The sequence below is a fragment of the Pristis pectinata genome, chromosome 2 (genome assembly GCF_009764475.1).
Source record: "Pristis pectinata isolate sPriPec2 chromosome 2, sPriPec2.1.pri, whole genome shotgun sequence".
Classification (NCBI taxonomy): Eukaryota; Metazoa; Chordata; class Chondrichthyes; order Rhinopristiformes; family Pristidae; genus Pristis; species Pristis pectinata.
This window is the reverse complement of record NC_067406.1, coordinates 23733947-23755490: the sequence shown is the minus strand read 5'-3', so window position 1 is coordinate 23755490 and position 21544 is coordinate 23733947. Positions and strand designations below refer to the sequence as shown.

Below are 21544 nucleotides of genomic sequence, written 5' to 3'. Positions count from 1 at the left end.
GATCCCCCCTCATCCTTCTAAACTCCAGTGAGTACAGGACCAGAGCTATCAAATGTTCTTCATATGTTAACCCTTTCATTGCTGGGATCATTCTCGTAAACCTTCTCTGGACCCTCCCCAACACCGGCACATCCTTCCTTAGATATGGGGCCCAAAACTGCTCTCAATTCTCCAAATGTGGTCTGACCAACACCTTTATAGAGCCTCAGCACTACATCCTCGCTTTTATATTTCAAGTCCTCTCAAAATGAATGCTAACATTGCATTTGCCTTCCTTACTACTGACTCAACCTGCAAGTTAACCTTTAGGGAATCCTGCACTAGGGCTCCCAAGCCCCTTTGCACCTCTAATTTCTGAATTCGCTTCCTGTTTAGAAAATAGTTTGTCTTTAACTTGATTATAGTGATAGAGTGAAAGGCATGAGATTACAGATTGTGGTGGTGTGTATTGCTGCTGATGCTTGACAGTGCCTCACAGTTTTGATCCACCAGATCTGTTCTGAGTCGATCCCATTTAACACAACTGTAGTGCCACGCACAATGCTTATCAGCAAACACTTAACACTCCATTTTTACTAAAAGAAAATGAATGAAGGATGATCTGAGAAGGACTTAAAATTGTGAAAATACTTTGTCAAGTCAGAAGATGCTATGGTTGTATCAGCAAGTACAATGTCGGGGCTATACATATACCATGATCACTAATGAATCTGGGAGGGAATTCAGAAGAAACCTCTTCATCCAGAACGTGATTAAAATGTGGAACTCACTCCCACATGCTTAGCTGATTATAGATCTACTCAAGAGAAGTTTAGGTAGTACACGAGGGGAAAGTCTGGGGAAAGAACTTGAAGGGTATAAATGCAGAGGTATGGGTGGAGTTTTGAGTGGTGTGTGACATCATGTCGAGCTCTCGTGCAGCAAATACATTGCAGTACTAGTTCTGCTTTTTATTAACTCATCTGCCTTCCTCTTTTCTTGTACACCTGTAAGTATAGGGATTCTCTTTATAAGCACATTTTTCCCTATTTATTTGATCATCTGGCACCACAGGCATTGTAAATTGTCCATGCATTGTAAAATGTGTGAATTGTGTTGAAAGTGGAGCCCATCTTTAACATTCCTCTATCCCTGACACTCTTGTTTCCAAAAGATCACAGGATGTTTTAAATCATCAGAATACTGACAAGCTTTCATCCACTTCTGTTTATTGACCTGTTTGCACACTTCTTAGACCCATGAACAGAGTAAAAGAAAAGTTTTGTACACTAGCTTTCCAGTTTTCTGTAGAGAAGTTGACATTGTGATCCCTGGGCCTATATTGTAAGTTCCTGGGTTCTTTCGGCATTTCTAGAGATCAGAGATGTTAATCTGTACTTTCCAGATGATTCAAAGAAGTTGTTGATACATGCTGTGAGTGAATTACAACTTATATCTGTAGAGGTCCCCTTTGTTTACTTCGTGTTATTTTACTGCGTGTCATATAACTTGCATTTATATAGCACATTTAATTCAGTAAAATGGGAGTGATAATTTAACATTTATACTAAGCCAAATAAGCAAATATTGGATCTGCTTTTCTACTTGTAGACTATCTACATAAAACACTTCTGTGAATGGTAGAACATATCAGTTAAATTATTCAATGTTGACTGTTTGTATCCACAGGTTACATCCTGGATCTCAACAGCACAAATGCTAACAGGTGCTCTGTGATGTTGGAATATCAACATACTGGTCATCAAGAGGTGCAAGATCATTTGAAGATGATGATTTGGGATACTGTCATAGAATTCAGCTCTTGCTGCCAGAATTTATACATGCATATATATTTATCTATTTCTACATTACACCATACACTTAAGGTGGCAATCTCAATTAGGAAGGAATTGTGATTTCACTGTTTGCCTCTTTCCTCCCTCCACCCCATTGTCAAACCATCTGATTAATTCCACAAAGGCATGTGTCCTTTATAGCTCTGCTGGTTAATTTCCAAGTAACTGCTATGTGGGAGGCATGCAATTAAAATCTCCACTTGAGTGCTGACTGATCAAGGGTGGAGTGGTGGTAAGGGTCTTAGAATTAGCCTCTGTGCCACTGGGTTAAAATGAGATCAACAGTACTTGTTATCCAGGGATGTTGAAACAAATTACTAGCTAGCACCTATAAATCTACACTTAGCTGTTGAAGAAAAATAAGGAAAAGATTCTTCTTCAATGGGATTGTCAACTGAAAGCTGCCATCTAATTATGAAGAAATGCTCATTCTGCACAGTCTATCTGACCATTTGAAATATGTTGATAGGTAAGTGTTAAAATGGGAATACATTTCCAAACAAAAATAATTGTAGTGGTTTCTTAATGAAGCCCAGCACGTGCATCCTCAATACCAATTGGTGTAATAGAGGCTGTGGGGTTTGGGTGGAAGGAGGGTGGTTGGACATTGGTGTTAGTGGATTTTTTTGGGAGAGGAAGTTGGGTAAAACTTTTTTGTAATGTATGTTATGTTTGCTAACCTCCAAATAACAGTGTGAACAACAAAAAATTGATCCACTTCTCTGCCTTCATGATTTTAACTAACTGCAATGGACTGTGCTCATTGAACGAGTTTGCTAATAGCATGGGTACTTTGAGATATTGGAGGAAGTCACAGGCCCTTATTTTCTGCTTCAGGTTATTTCAGTCCTTCAACTCAGTCTCTCTTGTCTCATTCAAGAGGGCAGTGTGCTGTTTCCATTTTGCACGTGCCAGCTTGCAGGTGAAATATCAGCTTTAAGTGGGCAAATGATACACCAAACTAACAGGGACCATTCATTTACTTGTCACTGTAATTTATGACTCTCATGCCTTTACCAGCCGGGTGAATTTACTACATCTTGTGTACTGTGGGCCTCGAGTTTATTTCTTGTGTAAACTATTTCTGTATTAATAGTGTAATTAATATGAAGGGTGGCTGTCATTTTTTTTAAGACCACCTCAATCCCTGGATCAGTTCCTGGGTTTTATTTTCTTGCAGTACATGACTCAGCAGCTATGTTAAAAGATCTTTCATTGGCTCCCTGTGAGAGTCTGAGCAGCATTAGACATTCTCCCCATTGCGGTGCAATTCATTTTTCCCTGCTGTTCTTATTGTTCAGTTCATTTAAAATAAAAATTAATTCTATTCCAAGCACAAAAGTAGAGCTTTTGAGCACTTGCAAAGTGGATTCACTTTTATACTCGCAGCTCCAGTCAGGGACATGGATAAGTGGGGCCTACTGTAACTTGTAAAACAGCAGACATTTGAAAACTATAAGATTTATATTTTTAAGCAGCATCTTAATAAAAGGAGTAACTGGAAGTCAAGAACTATGGTAAATACAACTATATAAATTTACTTGTAATATTTTTGTAACTAAGTTACTGTTGATTAGAATAAAAACAAATGCTGGAAAGACTCAGCAGGTCAGACCACATCTGTGGGAAGAGGAATGGAGTTAATGTTTTGGGTCAAAGACCCGTTGGCAGATTATTGTAGCAATTATGGTATTAATTCACACTTGAATACTGGCCACTACAATAGACGATGCCTGCACTCCAGGAAGAGATCCACACCTTTGGAAGGGCAAAGTTGAAGTAAAGCCTTAGTGGGTTGGCCATCTCGGATGGAGTTTTCTTGTCAGACAGCTTAAAGGCATGAGAAAAAAAACACCATAGGTACTGCTAAATATTAATAACTCACATTGAAATGTTCATTCATTTCCTGAAGAAGTGTTAAGTAACTTGCTAATTAAGCATTATTTATTTGATGCTCGAGTTTTACAGCAGGGAAATGGGTGGTTTTTGTTGGAAAATCAATTGTAACCTTTAAACCAAATAATTTGTGTGGATACTAGATAATGCTTCCAAAATTGTTTTAAATGCATTTAATATTGATTATTTAACTGTGTAGAAAAATGCACACACTTGACTGCTTTCTTGAAATGATTTAATACTGTAAAATGGGCGATTCCCAATTGGCAGTCCATTTCATCTTTCACAGGCTTAACTGGAGAGATGTAAAACAACTAACTATCATACTTTCTACATAAAGGCAAGGTCTACCCTTTAATAAAATTTAAAATGTACTCCTTCCATTAAAAATTGTTTGTCAAATCAGAAAAGATGTGTCCACTTTTCTCATTGACTCAACTTAATTCATTCATCTCCAACAGCCCCACACTCTTTGTTCATTTGCTTAACTGATGGGATTTTTCTTTTGGGGAGGGAGGGGGATCTAACCAATTTTGGCATATTTGAGTAAGTCTTTCTGCTTAAGTTGTTATGTTATTCCTCCATTTTAATCTAAAAATTTTTTTAATGGTTTTGAATATGTATAACATGAATGTTTCTAAACATTCATCTATTTTGAATGGTTGAGGTTTCCATTAGAATCCTGAACAATGGAATGTCATAACAATTGTTAATAGGTGATGGGGAAGGGCTTAAATTTTTGGTTCAAAAAACAGAATGCTAGAACTCAGCAGGTCAAGCGGCAACTGTGGAGGCAAAAGGTGCAAGTTGACATTTTGGGTCAAGATCCCACATCAGGACTGACGGGGATGTGGAAAGATTGCTGGTATATAGCAGTATGAGGACATGGAAGTGGAATAGAGGCAACGGAAAAGGTGACAAAAGGGAGAAGAAAATTAGGTGGACAAGTGAGTGCGTGTGGGAGGAGAACACCAGGGGTGTGGGTTACCTGAAATTGGAAAATTCAATGTTCATACCGTTTGAGTTGGAAACTACCTGCACTATAGGAGATGTTCTTCTAGCAATTTGCATTTATACCTCTCTGTAGCAATGGAGAAGGCAGAGGACAGACAGGTCAGTGTGGGAGTGAGGAGGAGTTAAAAGTGACATGCAATCAGAAGCTCAAGATGGCCACTGCAGTCAGAACACAGGTATTCCACAAAACAGTTGCCTCATCTACACTTGGTCTTGTTGTCTGTCCACAAATGGTATGAACATAGAATTTTCCAATTTCAGGTAACTCACGCCCCTAGTGTTCCCCTCCCACACGCACTCACTTGTCCACCTAATTTACCTTAGTTCACCTTTTCCATCCCCTCCCCTCATTCCATCTGCCCGTGATCCCCTCCCCACTTGGTTCCATCCATCACTGACTGCCCCACATTAGCAAATGCAATAGTCAAGGTTGGAAAGTCCCTTAATGGTGGTGAGGGAAGATAGTGTAAGGGCAAGTGTTGCACCTCCAACAATTGCAGGGGAAAGTGCCTGGGGATGGGGAAGAATGAGCTGATCAGGGAGTTGTGGAGAGAGTGGTCCCTACAGACAGCAGAAGGGGTTGCTGAAAAGAGGTGAAGAAGTGACTGGTGGTGGGACCCCTTTGGAGGTGGCAGAAATGGTGGAGGCTGGTGGAATGCAAGGCAAGGACCCAGGGTATTCTTTTGCTATTGCCACCCCCAACCCCCTTATCCTGTTTTATACGGGCAACCTTTCCCTTTCCCTCTCAGCCCTGATGCAGGGCCTTGACCCAAAATGTCGACTTACACTTTAGGCCTCCACGGATGCAGCTTGACCTGCTGAATTCTTCCAGCATGGTTGCTTGGTCCAGATTTCAGCATCTGCAGTTTCTTCATTGAAAAGTACAGCAAAGAAACAGGGACTGATGACCCACCTCATCCATGCCAGCTGTGCTACTTATCTATCGCTAATCTGGGCATTAGGCCTGTATGTCTCCACTCCTTTCCTATCCAAGTATCTGTCCCAATGCCTTTTAAATGTTGCACTACCTGCTTCCACTACCTCATCTGGCAGCTTGTCCTAAATATTCGCCACCTTCTATACGGAAAAACTTACCTCTGAACTCCTTTAAACCTGTATCCTCTAGTTCTAGCCTCCCCTGTCCTGGGAAAAAGATTCTGACTATCTATCCTATCTATACTCAATTTTGTAAACCTCTAAGGTCACCCCTCAGCCTCCTAGGTTCCAGTGAGAATAAACCCAGACAATTAATTTCTCCATATAAATGAAGCCCTCCATTCCAGGCATTATCCTGGTGAATCTCTTCTGCACTCTCTGTTGCTACCACATTCTTCCTGTAGTGAGGTGACCAGAACTGTACACTATAAAAGTGTGATCTAACCAATGTTTTTTTTTTACTATGGCCTTTTAGGGCAAGCATCATCTCATCTACATTTTTGGCTACTGTCAGCAAAAAAAAAGTTAATGTTTTTAACCCCTGCCTGAAATGCCCCAACTTGCACACATTGAAAGGAATGAGCTCTAGAAAATGTCTTTTGTGGCCACAAGGAGCAGAGGTTCTCTCCCATACCCCTAAAGGAAAGCTCATGCTTCCCTTAGATTTCACAACATTGTTCCCCAGACTGCATGACTTTCCAATATATCCACTTTCAGAATCTGCAGCAAGTCAACCAATGGAAGTCAGAGGCTCAGCTAAAAATTGATCAGGCCTTATTTTACCACAGGACATGATGCCAATTCATCGTTATGGTTTCCTCGCGTGAATCCAGCTGCCAGTTAAAATCCAAGCCTTCATTCCCCTGAGAACTAGTTGGTCAGAATCCATAGACAAGCCGTAGAGCAGCATTCCCACCATAAATCTGCTCTAAACCTGTTGGTTCTTTTTCCCCCTCTTTTCCACATCTAATATTTCAGGTCTACTTCATGGTGAACATAGAACAGTACAGCACAATACAAGCCCTTTGGCCCACAATGTTGTGCTGACCTTTAAACCTCGTCTAAGACTATCTAACCCTTTCCTCCCACATATCCCTCTATTTTAAATTCCTCCATATGCTTATCTAGTAATCTCTTTGAAGTTGACCAATGTACCTGCCTGCACTACCACCGCCGCAGGCAGCGCATTCCATGCCCCAACCACTCTCTGGGTAAAAAACCTTCCTCTGATATCTCCCTTGAACTCCCCCCCCAACCCCCCATTACTTTAAAGCCATGCCCCGTTGTATTAAGCAATGTTGCCCTGGTGAAGAGGTGCTGGCTGTCCACTCTATCTATCATGTCTCCTCTCATCCTCCTCTCCAAAGAGTAAAGCCCTAGATCCCTTAGTCTCTCCTCAATCCATACTCTCTAAACTAGGCAGCATCCTGGTAAATCTCCTCTGCATCCTTTCCAATGCTGCCACATCCTTCCTATAATGAAGCGACCAGAACTGGACACAGTACTCTGTGGACTAACCAGAGTTTTATAGAGCCTCATCATTACCTCATGGCTCTTAAACTCGATCCCTCGACTTATGAAAGCTAACACCCCATAAGCTTTCTTGACTACCCTATCCACCTGAGGTAACTTTCAGGGATCTGTGCGTATAGACCCCCAGATCCCTCTGCTCCTCCACACTACCCAAAATCCTGCCATTAACTTTGTACTCTGCCTTGGAGTTAGTCCTTCCAAAGTGTACCACCTCACACTTGTCTGGATTGAACTCCATCTGCCACTTCTCAGCCCGCCTCTGCATCCTACCAATGTCCTTTGCAATCTTCGACAATCCTCCACACTATCCACCACACCACCAACCTTTGTGTTGTCTGCAAACTTGCCAATACACCCTTCTACCCCCCCCCCACCCCCACCCCCATCTGAGTCATTAATAAGAATCACGAAAAGGAGAGGTCCCAGAACCAATCCTTGTGGGACACCACTAGTCACAGCCCCCATCCCCCCAAATCTGAATGCACTCCCTCCACCACAACCCTCTGCTTTCTACAGGCAAGCCAATTCTGAATCCACACTGCCAAGCTTCCCTGGATCCCATGCCCTCTGACCTTCTGAAGAAGCCTACCTTGTCAAATGCCTTACTAAAATCTATGTAGACCACATCTACTGCACTACCCTCATCAATCTGGTCACCTCCTCAAAGAACATTATCAGGCTTGTGAGACATGATCTGCCATTCACAAAGCCATGCTGGCTGTCCCTGATCAGATCATGATTCCCTAAGTGCCCATAGATCCTATCTCTAAGAATCCTTTCCAACCGCTTGCCCACCACAGACGCAAGGCTCACTGGTCTATGGTGACATCCATATTTCCCACCCCTCAGCAAAGCATCAGCCAAAGACCTGCACCAATATTACTTTGAAAGAAAACAGTCCAAATAAGTGATCAAATCAATTTAATGATAAGACTGAAGCTAAATGGAGTGGAAAGACTTCCAGACTTGATCCCTATTCTAAGTCAGTTAACTTTGGCCAAAGCTTAAATGAAGATAATACAATTGTTTTTTCATTTCAGTGCAAGCTAAAGTTGAGTTTATTATCATATGTATAAGTACATGTATGCACAGGTACAATGAAAACCTTACTTGCAGCAGCATCACAGGCACATAGTGAAGGGTAAAAGATGAACAATCTGAAAGATTATAACATGTCAGCATTTTAAATATCATCAGTCCAATGCAATTTCCTTTGTAAAACTTAATTTCCTATGTATTCCACCCAGTCTACTTCCACCAGTTGAATCTCTTAATCAAAGATACTAGAAAGTTAGTTGGAATTTTGAAGATTCCTTGCATTTTCCAAATTTGGAAAGCAAATTAGCACCCGATTTAGGAAAACTTTGCATTGTCCACCTCCAACCTTTACTAACATATTACTTGCACAGGTTGTTGAGAATAGAAGAAAGCACTGGTAAAGGTGGTAGGAGTGACAACCAGAGGCTCAACCTGTACTGGTTTCCCATCACCTCAAGGACTCAAACAGTCTACCCAAGAACAGGATGCCTCATGGTCAGGAAATTGCAGGTGGCAGGCACACGAGAGAGGGAAACTACTTTTTTTTGCTCTAAAGAATTGATCTGCACTAAATTGAAGGTGGCGAAGAGAAAGATTGTTTCATTCATAGTTTCTCCCTAATGCTCACAAGGATATTAAATAAAAGGGGGAAAATATGAAATCGAACTGAAGTGCAAGGTTACTTGCCCTGTGCACACGCAATGAAATAACTAAATCAAAAGTCTCCTGTTGATTGGAATTTTACTTTGAAAAAGTTACAATGGCAACCGTACCGTGCATTTTTACTGTTAAATAAGTTACATTTTCAGATCAATACAAGTTAATAAAACTACTTGTCAATCTCATACAACATTTCCACAGCTAAATATTTAAATCTTGCAACACAAAGTACATTCTACTCACCAAATGCAATGGAATGTCACTGTAGTGTTATCAGCATAATAGGAAAGGTGAGCAATATACATTTCCCCCTCTATCCCTCCCACCACAGCTTGCTCTGCCATCCTGTAAGATCACGCCAATGTGCTGCGTTAACTACACTTTCCTGCTTAATCCCCAGCAAGAACATAAGAAACATTAAACTCTCATTACATCACATTTCATGCTTTCTAATTAAATACAGTATAAATAAAAGTACAAACAAATTACAGTACCTGCAAGAAGCTTACAAGTTGTCAGGACAAGATACAACTCCTCACATTAAAAATTTCTCAGTCTATAGGATAGGGATAGGTGAACTAGGTGTAGATTTGAAAGAATTAAGGTTTGGTGGATCAGGAAGAGGGGAGGAAGACAAGGGAAACATTCATGAGATGGAATGGTAAAAAAAGGCCCTTTGGAACAGTGAAAAGAGGACACAGGAGAATACCAAAGAACAGCGGCTTCATAAATTGAATATTCACTCCTTTTTGAAAAGGCTCTCAATATATTAAATATTTGCAGGGACATTAAGCTTCATAGATCCCAGCTAAACTGACCTTCAAACACATTCTCATCAAAACATAGTTCACTTGTATGTGTCACATGATTCATTGGACTCTACTCCGAACATAGTGTCATGGCACTTCTCCGATTCATCAGCCTATAGGTTTGAAGGCAGGCAGTCACACAAAGCCCGCTTTTCAACTCTCAGGAGCAGATCATCGGTCTGTAAATATACAAGTGACAATGTTACCCTAATCAAGTGACATAATACATGGTCATACAGTAGACAATATATTCAAGCTGTAATTGTTCTGTTTAGAAATAAAAACAGAAAATGTTGCAAACATGAAGGGTCTTTGACTTGAAATGTTAGCACATTGTAGCCTGTCCTGCTGAGTATTTTTGGCATTTTCTGTTTTTATTTAAGATTTCCAGCATCTGCAGTTTTTTGATTTTCACTCTAAACGTTATAACCCCTTTAACTGTTACAATTTCACTGGTTCACTGGAGAAAAACAAATGAATAGTTTCCCTCACCCATTTTGAATTACATTCCCTGCAACTGCTGCAATTTCTTCATGTACAAAATGTTATTCTATAGATTTAAAAATCAAAAATAGTTTTGTATACACATGCATATTTGAAGAAAATTTAAATTACAACACTGCATCATAGAATCTCAAATGTTTACATCGCACGAAGACATACAGCCTATTGTATCCCTAGTGGTTAAACATGGAATTTAGACTCATTCCTTTTCCAGCTCTTGGACCAGTCCTTCAGGTTGTCACTCTTCAAGTGAGCATCCAGGCAGTCTTACCAATAGGTTTAAATCTAAGCTGCCCGGTTATTGATCTCTAATGGACGTAGGTATTTCTGTTTATCCTGTCCAAGTCTCACAATTTAATAAATCTTAATTAAATCCATCTCCTTTCTTCCAAAAAAACCCAGCCAAGGATTCACACTTTATAGTTAATTCTCCAGTCCTCAAATCTCCTCTGCTAGCACATTCTTTTTGCATCAGTGAATACATAATATAAAAAAAACTATCATCCTAGTTTACAAATAACAAATCAGTAATGTGATTAATTTTAGATATTAGTCACATGTACATCAAAACACACAGTGAAATATGTCTTTTTGCGTTACTGAGAATGTGCTGGGGGCAGCCCGCAAGTGTCGCCACTCTTCCGGCACCAACATAGCATACCCACAGCTCCTAACCTGTATGTTTTTGGAATGTGGGAGGAAACCAGAGCAGCCACAGGAAACCCAAGCACACACAGGCAGAAGGTACAAACTCCTTATAGACAGTGGAGGGAATTGAACCCAGGTCGCTGGTGCTGTAATAGTGTTACTCTCAAACATATGTCTAATTTTGGTGAAGTTGATTACAAGACCACAAATAGGAACAGCAGTAGACCCTTCATGTCTGCTACAACGTTCAATTAGATCACAGCTGATTCTACTATCCTTGTCCATTCTCCCTCCCTATCTCTATAATCCTTCATTCCACTATTGATTAAAAGTACATCTCAGCTTTGAATACTTCCAAAGATTCAACCTCCACATATTTCTGAGCAAAAAAATGTAATAACTCAATCCTGTAAGAGAAATTCTTCCTCATCTCACTCTCAAATGGGAACCCTTTATTCTGAGACCATGCTCTCTGCTCCAAGACCCTCTCTCATGAGGGGAAACAATCTCCCCACGTTTACTGTCAAGCCCACTAAGAATCTTTTGTTTCAGTATCATCTCTCTCTTTCAAGCTCCAATGAGCACAGGACCAACCTATTCAACATTTCCCCATAAGATAATTACTTAAAGCCCAGGATTATCCTAGTGAACCTTCTCTGAAATGACTCCAATGGCAATATATCTTTCCTTAAGTAAAGGGACCAAAACTCTACACTGTACCCTATAAGCAGTCTCACTAGAACCTCATAACATTGTAGTAAAACTTGTCTACTTATGACCTCCAATCTCCTTGAAATAAAAGCCAGCGTTCCATAGCCTTCTCAATTATCTACTGCATTTTTGTGATAGCTTTGTGTTTCATGTACATGCACCCCAAAATCCCTGTATGCTGCAGCTCTCTGTAGACTATGTTCCATTTCATCATTCTCCCTCCCCCAGAAAAGAGAAAAAGTTCAGTTTCCCCACATTATACTCCCATTGCCAACATTTTGTCCATTCACTCAACCTATCAATATCTCTTTTAACTGTCTGTATCTTGCTCACATGCAGTCATTAGATAGATCTGTTTGATAAGCAACAAAACAGCTCTGGGGATGCTTTGCTTATCTGTCCATGACAGAGCCTTTCTAGATTATCAATGGAAGGTTTCCTCATCACTAATTCAAATGTTGTCACATTTGTTCCAAATGCAGCACCACACTGACAGAATGAGAATAGGGATGGTAAGAATAATTTTTTTTAAACAAAATCACAGCCATCATTAACAAAATGATTTATATTTTACTATTACCAGCTTAACTATTTACCAGCAAGACAGGTCAAGTAGATGAGACAGAGTTAACTGAGGAAATCAAATTCAAAGATGATAAAACCTGTAGATGAATTCCATTCACACACTAAAAAAAATTGGGACAGCAGATATTTATAAAAGTGGTGCCATAGGACTGACAGATATTTAACATTCTACCTACATTTGCAAAGGGAAATAGAACATGTCTAGCAAGCTAGAGTCCAGTCAGCTTAACACCCAGCAACACAGAATAATAGAAATCCCTGCTTCACGGAAAATTATATTACATACAGTTTTTTAGGAACACAACCCCTCCCCTCCCCACCCCAGTAACGTGGGGATTGTTTCTAATATTTATCATGTAATCACCAAAGTCCATTTTAATGTGTTATATTTTGATTTATTTTTTATTAACTTGCAATGGCAAGCAATCCAATATTTACCCTTGTATTCAAGTTATTTGCAGTTCTTTTCAAGTCCTGCAGTGCTCTCTGCATGAATTCAAAAGCATGACAATCAACACAGGGACGACCTGTGGAAGAAACAGCAAAAGATGTAAAGTTACTCCCATGATTGAAACAGCTAGCAAACAATCTAACAAATACGATCATCAGAGGTACTTTGGCACTGGACATATAGAATGGAATATCCAAGTAATTAATGATTTTTCAACTTAGATTACAATACTTCTCCCTCCCTGAATGCTTTATAGATTCCACTAACCTGGAACAATGACCCTAGTACTTGAAATTATAATTGTCAGAGTCAACACATTTAAAGGAATCAAATACAGATTGAACTGTCTTATTTTATGGGTTTCTGCTGATCAAATTTTGATATTTTTATAATCAACCCATTTGAAAACATTTACACATTCTGAATAATTCATGTTTCTAATTTTAATATGTTTTTAAATGACAAATAAATCACACATCTGATCTGTTGGCTCTTTTTGTAAAGCACTATTTCAAAAACAAACAAACTCAGTACATCAAGCAGCATCTGTGGAAGCAAAGGGATAGTCGACATTTTGGGTCAAGGCCCTGCAACAGGACTGATAGTGTAGAGGGGAGATAGCTGGTATAAAGAGGTGAGAGGGAAGGGTGAGGCAAGGGTTGGCATGCAACAAGTCAAACCAGGTGAAGAGGGAGATTGGAGGAGGGGTGGAGTCAGGAGACAGTGGCTGGTGGGTGATGGGTAAAGACAGACAAGGGAAGAGAAAATAAGGGGGGTGGGGGAGACAGAAGTGGAAACACTGGCTATCTCTTCTCTACACTCTCAGTTCTGATGCAAGGTCTCAACCCTAAATGCTGAATATCCCTATGCCTCCACAGGTGCTGCCTGACCCGCCGATAGCAGTTCCTCTAGCAGTTTGGTTTTTGCTCCAGATTCCAGCATCTGCAGTCTCTTATGTCTCCTATTTACATAAGCAAGATTTCATTTGATATTAACCTGCATTCTTCCAAAATCAAGAGCAATACTGCCAAGGGGCAGCAGTCTTTATTGAGGTTCATCTTGAGCAAGATGCATATCACAGCACCACGTGCTCCTTGGTTGCGCACAGGGATGTATGACAAACATCTACTGCTGCTGGAAGATCACCAACTCAATGAAAGATGCACTTTGGTCTGCTTGAAACTTGTTGGTCTTCCAATGCACAGAGCTATTCACGTCCTCTAGATGCTACTGACTGGCACATCCCAAGGTTTGGTTTGGAGAGTATGGATTATGAGGAGAGACTAAGGAAGCTAGGGCTTTACTCTTTGGAGAGGAGGAGGATGAGAGGAGACATGAAAGAGGTATACAAAATATTAAGAGGAATAGATAGAGTAGACAGCCAGCGCCTCTTTCCCAGGGCACCAATGCTCAATACAAGAGGGCATGGCTTTAAAGTAATGGGTGGGAAGTTCAAGGGAGCTATCAGAGGGAGGTTTTTCACCCAGGGAGTGGTTGGAATATGGAATGCGCTGCCTGGGGTAGTGGTGGAGGCAGGTAAGTTGGTCAAATTCAGGAGATTGTTAGATAAGCATATGGAGGAATTTAAAATGGGGGATATGTGGGAGGAAGGGGTTAGATAGTCTTAGGCGTGGTTTAAAGGTCGGCACAACATGGTGGGCCGAAGGGCCTGTATTGTGCTGTACTGTTCTATGGTTCTAAGGTGTGTGTGCTGAGGAACATTGAAGAAAGTAGCCACCACAAAGGTCTCTGTGGTCCTTCCACACAGACAAGGCCCTCCTGCCACTGCATATTGAGGGGCTGGTCCCTGCATAACAATGTCTCAAATATTTTACCGATGGAATGTTTGGGATGAAACATTATAGTGACATGTCGACATACTGTAAATATTGGAAGCAAGTGTAACATGATGCTTCGTACAGTGAATGGAGATAGTGCCTTGTCCTGTTCGTGTAACAGTATATTATTCCATTCTTGTGAACTGTTCATAACACAAATAGATCACGTTGGAAATGCAGCCGTGAACTGATTTCCCACCCAGCAGAAGATGCCTGCAGCCACACAGCAGCCAGCAAATCCATACCATCGGCCTCCCAAACGCTCGCTCGTATGTACAGCCTATACATAAGTTGGGCATTCATAAACTGGGGAGGACCTGTAGAGTATATATTACAAAATAAAAGCACCATATTCATGAAACACAACACACACACCTAATTATATATTTGTGAAAATGTTTCAGGTGGCTGCTACGACAGTAACTCAGAAACAAGTCTTTTTCCATTGTTAAAATGGAGAATACATTGATAGAGGGAAGATAGATAAGCATGTTCCTTCAAGCGTAAATCTATGAAATACTTTAACAAAGTTGTTAAAGGAGGCAGGGAAAGAGCAGAATTCATAGCAGAACAGCATTAATGTCGGAGAGAAAAAGCTGGATTTATGGATTTGGGAACACTACTGTGGTGAGGTTGAGAGAGGGAATGTGGAATTCATTCAGGACACAATTACCAGGAGCAGAGGGAATGCCAGCACAGGATGAACCAACTTATACATTTGAGTTAACTAGGTGCCAATAAGGAGGGAGGAGAATGTGTTTCTTATTCCTTCTCTGGAGACAGGCAATATTTTCCAAGAGCCACTGCTAATTGTTCGTTTGTTGCAAATAAATAGTTTCCTATGAAAGCAAGTTGGACTCTGTTCTCTGAAAGACATTACTGGATTTGTGCAAGAATCAGTCTCCCTTATGGTCACACAAGAGTCTGCAGGTGCTGCAACCTGGAGCAACAAACAAAATGCTGGAGGATCTCAGTGGGTCAGGAAGCATCTCCATGGGGGAATGGACAGTTCATGTTTCAGGTTGAGACCCTTCACCTGTACTAAAAGATAGAGGGGAGATAGTCAGTATAAAGAGGTGAGGGGAAGGGGTGGAGCAAGAGCTGGCAAGCGATAGATGGATCCAGGTGAGGAGGGGTGATAGGCAGATGGAGGAGGGAAGAGTGGATAAAGTGACAGGCAACAAAGGCCTGCAGAAGATGGAATCTGACAGGAAAGGCAGGTGGAGCATGGAATCAAATAAGGGAGGAGAGGTGGGCAGATGGGAGCAGTAGGGGGAGGGGACCTAGTGGGAGGAGTGTGTGGGTGATAGGCAGATTGAGTGGGTGGAGGATGGGAAGGAAACTATGCAATGGGGAGCTGGGGGGTGGGGGGGGGGGGAGAGTGGGGGGAGGGAGGGTGTGTAGGAGGAACTGGGTAGATCAGGAGAGAGAAAAGGGACAGAGGGGGAACAGTTTACCTGAAATTGGAGAATTCAATGTTCATGCCGTCAGGTTGTAGACTACCCAGGCAGAATACAAGATGCTATGTCACCCAGGCAGTTGAGGACACCAACGATAGGCAACCCGTGGGGGAGTGGGCAGGGGAATTAAAAAGGCTAGCAACTGGGAGCTCCAGATGGCCAAAGGCAGATGGAGCATAGGTGCTGAGCAAAGGGGTCACCTAATCTGTGCCTGGTCTCACTGACTTAGAGGAAGCCACATAGAGAGCACCGAATGCAATAAACAAGGTTGGAGGAGGTGCATGCAAATCTCTGCCTCACCTGGAAGGGCTGTTTATGGCCCTGGATGGTGGTGAGGGAGGAAGTGTAGGGACAGGTGTTAGCTACACCTCCTACAATTGCAGAGACAGTGCTGGGGAGGGAAGGGGGGGGTAGGGGTAAGTGAACCAGGGAGTCACGGAGGGAATGGCTCCTGCGGAAAGCAGAATGGGGTGGGGAGGGGGAAGTTGTGGCTTGTGGTGGGATCAAGCTGTAGCTGGCGGAAGGATCATGCTGTATCATTCCAAGAATGATGTGGTGTCTGCATACCACCACATCATGCATAGGCTAATGGGGTGAAACGCAAGGACCAGGGGAACTCTATCCCTGATCTGTCTGGTGGGAGGTGGGGTAAAAGTACAAGTGCAGAAAATAGAGGAGATGCGGGTGAGGCCTCCATCAACCAGAGTGGGGGTGGGGGGTGGGGGGAAACCGCATTTTCTGAAAAAGGAGGACATCTCAGATGTCCTGGAGCGGAAGGCCTCATCTCAAGAACAGATGTGGTGGAAACGGAAAAACCAGGGGAATGGAATGGCATCCTTACAAGAGACAGGGTGGGAAGAGGTGTAGTCTAGGTAGCTGTGGGAGTCAGAGGGCTTCTAGTAAATGTTGGTGGATAGTCTGTCTCCTGAGATGGAAACCGAGAGATCAAGAAAGGGGAGAGGTGTTAGAAATGGACCAAGTGAATTTGAAGGCAGGGTGGAAGTTGGTAGCGAAGTTGACGATATTGCCGATTCTGCGCACGTGCATTATGCAGCCCTAATGCAGTCTTCGATGTAGTGGAGAAAGAGTTGGATAGTGGTGTCAGAGTAGGTTGGAACGACTGCTCCACATAGCCAATGAAAAGGCAGTTAAGGAGGAGGTACCTGAGAGCTGCCACCTAGCTTCTGCGAGGTAGAGGTCAGTCCACCATTCTACAATGGCACACCCTTATCTGCAGGTTTGAATGTGAAGTTGGAATTGGTACAGAGTGAGCCAAAGGCACAGCTCTCAGAGGGGGTGAGGTTAGATAGGGTGAGGTTAGACGGGGTGAGTAGAGTGGAGAAATCAAAACAGTTATTGTTGTGTTGGTACTTGGAAATGGAAAGGAAACGCAGGGAGAGGAGAAGGTATGACTGGTGGTCACGTTGGAGCTGGTGGAAATGGTGGAGGATGATGTGTTGATGCGGAGGCTGGTGGGGCGAATGACGAGGACCAAGGGAACTCTCTTGCTGTTCTGTATGGGGAGAGAGCAGAGGTACAGGAAATGGTAGAAATGTGTGCAAGGGCTCCATCAACTATGGCAGTAGGGAAAAGGGAAGACATTGCAGAAGCGCAGAGTAGAAGGTCTCATCTTGAGAATAGATGCGGCAGAGATTGAGAAACTGAGAAGAAGTGATATGGCATCCTTACAGAAGGCAGGGTGGAAGGAGGTGTAGTCAAGTTAGCAATAGATAGTAGATATTGGTGGATAGTTTGTCTCCTGAGATGGAGAGAGTGAGATCCAGAAAAGGAAGAGAAGTGTCAGAGATGGTCCAAGTGAATTTGAGGGCAAGGTGGAAGTTGGTGGCAAAGGTGATAAAATTGGTGAGTTCTGCAGGAGCAACACCAATGCAGTCATCAATGTAGCGAGAAAGAGTTTGGGGGGGGGTGTTGGGGTGCTGGAATCAGCTTGAAACAAGGACTGTTCCACACAGCCAACAAAAAGACAGGCAATATATCATCCTGGATTCACATCTACAACTGCAGAAGCACCTGTCTATTCTCACCATTGAGTCAACTACTACTATTGCACTTGGACTCTTGGTTCTTTCCACTTATGCAGCTAAGCCACCCACAGTGTCATGATCTCGGCAGTATCCATGCTCCCCAAAGGGGCATTCACCTCCATCATTTTCCAATACGGAAAAATAGTTCTGGAGTGGGATGCACTCTGAGACTTAGCTGCTTTCCTTGCTCCGTCACTATCTGAATACACGCCCTTAAACTGCCTGATGATCATCTCCAAAAGTGTGCTATCCACGCAACTCTCAACCTCGCAGATGCATTGCAGAGTCTCCGGCTGGCACTCAAGCCATTGGCACTTGGTGCAAGTGTGGTCATTCAGATTGAAAGGGGCACCCACATACTCCTTGCAGTCTGGATACAGACCGTACAACAGACGTGCCTGACCAAATCTCCCCTGCCAAACGCTTCATTCTCAATATCCTACTAAACCATTCTCGATAGCTCTTTAAGTCCTTTTCTCCCTCACCCCATAATGAAGAAACATACGTGTGCAAACCATAAACCTAATTCTACTTACGGTCCCTGTTACTTTCCTCTCCAGTTACCTGCAGATGCCTCCTTAATATCAGATGGTTAATCAACTATCCGAGACAACATAGTGCGTACCAATAGAGAAGCCGGGACTTACTTTCAGCCGGGATCACAGTGCCGGAGTCGGCATTAGCTTCAGCTAGGAAGCCGCTGGTAGCGAGTAGGACGATGAGTCCAAGCGAGCGAGCAGCTAACATGGCGGCGCCAACGGTCTGTGACGGGGCGAAGAAACAGAAAAATCACCGTTACTGCAGCAATTATAAAAACTATCGCCAATGGAAAGTGTATAAATGATTCTCCTCAAAATAATCTAACCTAAAAGACACCCCAAAAAAACAACGATATTTCAAGCCACTCCACCGTCCTCCCTTTCAACTCGGCTTCAAAGGCAAAGCCGCCGTGTGATTGATGTGGAGTACCACCAATGGGCGAAGCGGATTGGTCCGGGAGGCGGGACACGGCCTGGCGTCAATCAAGTTGATGGACAGAGGAGGCGCGGCTGGAAAACTGCCAGCGCGGTTGGGTTGTGAGCCTGCCGCCCGCCGGGGGGGGCGGGGCAGGGATGAGGGGGCGGGGCCAGCAGCAAAGGCTTTCGTCGCCCCGTTTAATGCCCGTCCATTCAAATCTCCTTCTTCAAGATGGCGTCCATGAGGGAGAGCGACACAGGTTTGTGGCTTCACAACAAGCTCGGGTCGGCGGATGAGCTCTGGGCGCCTCCCAGCATCGCCTCGCTGCTCACTAAGGACGTCGTGGACAACATCCGAGTGTGTTTTCACGGCCTCTCGTCGGCGGTGAAGCTTAAACTGCTGCTGGGGATCCTGCACCTTCCCAAACGGACGGTGGACGAGGTGAGGCGCCTTCCCTTGTCCCTCCCTCCCTTTCTCACTGTGAGTGTGTCAGTCAGCGAATCTGGAAGGGAAACTGCAGAGAACGCGGCAGGAAGTACATCAGGCACAGGGGTCACCTCACTAACCATAACCGCCCCTTCTCTCCAAGCGGGATCTGCTTTGTGGCTTCACTCTAAAGTGTTTTTATTCTTTTGCAAAACGCGGGACTGGAGCACAACCAGATTGTATTAATAGATGCATCATTTTGAGGGAAATTGGCGTTGAATTTATCATCAACTCAATATTGGTAGAAATTTACTAACTTATCATTTTCGGAGATGGATTCCATTTTTATATGGAACAAGAGGCTTACTTTCTCCATGAACACACTGGTTGTAATAAATGGAAAGTAATACTAATGAGATAGTGATAGTGCTGCTAAATAAACGTATACGAGTACTCGTGACCAGGTCGACCTAATGTTCTTGAATGTTGAGTAACTTAATTTTTGAAGGGTTTGGACTGCAAAGCAATCTTCACATTCATATGTGAATTCTGTACTTGCTTTGGATATGAGTGAAAAGGATCACACTTGTAGAAGTAAGGTGAACAATTAAGTCAAAAGCCCTTTTTGGCAACGTAAGGAACTTTTCTTTTGACATTGACACCTGGGACTTCAGTGTGGCTTTAAAATTTTTTCAAAGGAATCACAAGCACGATTGATAAAATTATTTTACAATTTACAATTGACTTGGCGAATGCCACAAAAATCCTCGGGTAATGGATTGTGAACCTGGGTAGTATCCTGTTTATTTTTGGAAAGCTGAAAAATGCTTTGTTATAATTTTTGGTGCTAGGACATAATCTTGCCCATAATAGTACAAATGTCAGAAACAGAGTATCATGGTATTACAACAGCAAAAAAGCTCTTCTGGCTTAAAAATAAAATTCTGGGAGCACTCAACAGGTCAGGAAGCATCTGTGAAAAGAAAGAATTAATACTTGAGGTTCAGAGATCCTACCTGATATGAGATTTTCTAACCTTTCCTGTTTTTATTTCAGACTGGTTTCATGCATAATGAAAATGTTAAGTTCTTGCCATGCAAAGAAAAGTTCATGACTCTCAGTGTATCAACCAATGGCCCAGGAAAACTTGGTGGCATTCGTTGAGAAATGAATTATCAGCTCACTTTTAAATTTTCATTTATTAAAATTTATTTACAAACTTATTGAGATTGGCAGTATTTTGCAAGAATGTTATGACCCAGCATCCACTGAACTGTGTAAAACTGAAATTGCCAATGTATATAATGCAGGTAAATGGGATTAATATAGATTAGTACCTTCCTTTTCATTGAGCACTAGTGCTCTTTTTATTTGTCTGTGTGACAAGTAAATTGTTGCATCCATTTTTACCTCAAACGTATAAACTTAAATATTTCTAGTTGTCACGTACTAGTCTCAACTTCTGATAACTCCTTGTTATCACTTGGGATGAGAGGCTTGTCCACTGAGGAGAATGGAGTAGCATGACCCTGTATTCGAAAATTTGGAAGAATGAATGGTCGTAGTCATACAGCACAGAAGCAGATCCACCATATGCATGCCAGCCATTAAATACCAATCTATATTAATCCCATTTACCAAAACTTGGTCTGTATCCTTCTATGATTTAAGTCCAGATACTTTGTAAATGTTGTGAGATTATCCACCTCCACCACCTTCTTGGACTGTGTTCCAGATTGCAACAATGCCTTAAACCTAGATGCCTCCATTATGTGGGGAAAATGTCTAACTATCCACCTATAATTTTGTATACCTCTATCAAGATCCCCCTCCCTCCATCTGTGGTGGCTCTGCCCATCTTACTGGTTGACCAATATTGTTCTGTAGCCTAAGACCATCCTCACTATCAACAAAACATCTAGCTTCTTGCAGTCTCTTGTTTCTCTTCTTTTCATGTAATCTGCAAACTTACCAAATCATATCTCCTACAAAGATGATTTCATAAAGTATATATATTATTTTAAAGCAGGAGGCCAGTTGGATCAAGGTTGCTCTGACAATAAGATCATGGAGGATCCAACCTTGGCCTCAAAACCACTTTCCTGGTCTGCCCAAATCCTTCATCTTCGTTGTAGTTCAAAATGTTTGTCAGTCACTGCCTTGAATGTATTCAATATATCTGCCTCCCCAGCTCCTTG

The 21544-nt window shown here is 42.3% G+C and overlaps 3 protein-coding genes across 3 annotated transcripts in view; 2 read left to right on the top strand and 1 right to left on the bottom strand.

Moving 5' to 3' along the window:
• Nucleotides 1-4141, top strand: part of pstpip2 (proline-serine-threonine phosphatase interacting protein 2) — a 117506-nt gene extending 113365 nt beyond the window's left edge. Inside the window, exon 16 of the mRNA XM_052010294.1 lies at nucleotides 1669-4141. The gene's annotated coding sequence lies outside the window, so the exon portion shown is untranslated. The remainder of the gene's footprint in view (nucleotides 1-1668) is intronic.
• Nucleotides 4142-8976: 4835 nt separating this feature from the next.
• c2h4orf48 (chromosome 2 C4orf48 homolog) lies at nucleotides 8977-18976 on the bottom strand. The gene is made up of 4 exons (XM_052010061.1): nucleotides 18829-18976; nucleotides 18611-18725; nucleotides 12608-12696; nucleotides 8977-9900 (listed from the first exon to the last, which is right to left on the bottom strand). Exons 2-4 carry the CDS (start codon nucleotides 18708-18710, stop codon nucleotides 9835-9837), a joined length of 255 nt encoding a protein of 84 aa, XP_051866021.1. The 5' UTR covers nucleotides 18711-18725; nucleotides 18829-18976; the 3' UTR covers nucleotides 8977-9834.
• A 159-nt stretch (nucleotides 18977-19135) lies between these two features.
• nelfa (negative elongation factor complex member A) overlaps nucleotides 19136-21544 on the top strand; it is a 33773-nt gene continuing 31364 nt past the window's right edge. Inside the window, exon 1 of the mRNA XM_052010060.1 lies at nucleotides 19136-19361. Coding sequence (XP_051866020.1) covers nucleotides 19152-19361 — 210 coding nt within the window. The 5' untranslated portion in view covers nucleotides 19136-19151. The remainder of the gene's footprint in view (nucleotides 19362-21544) is intronic.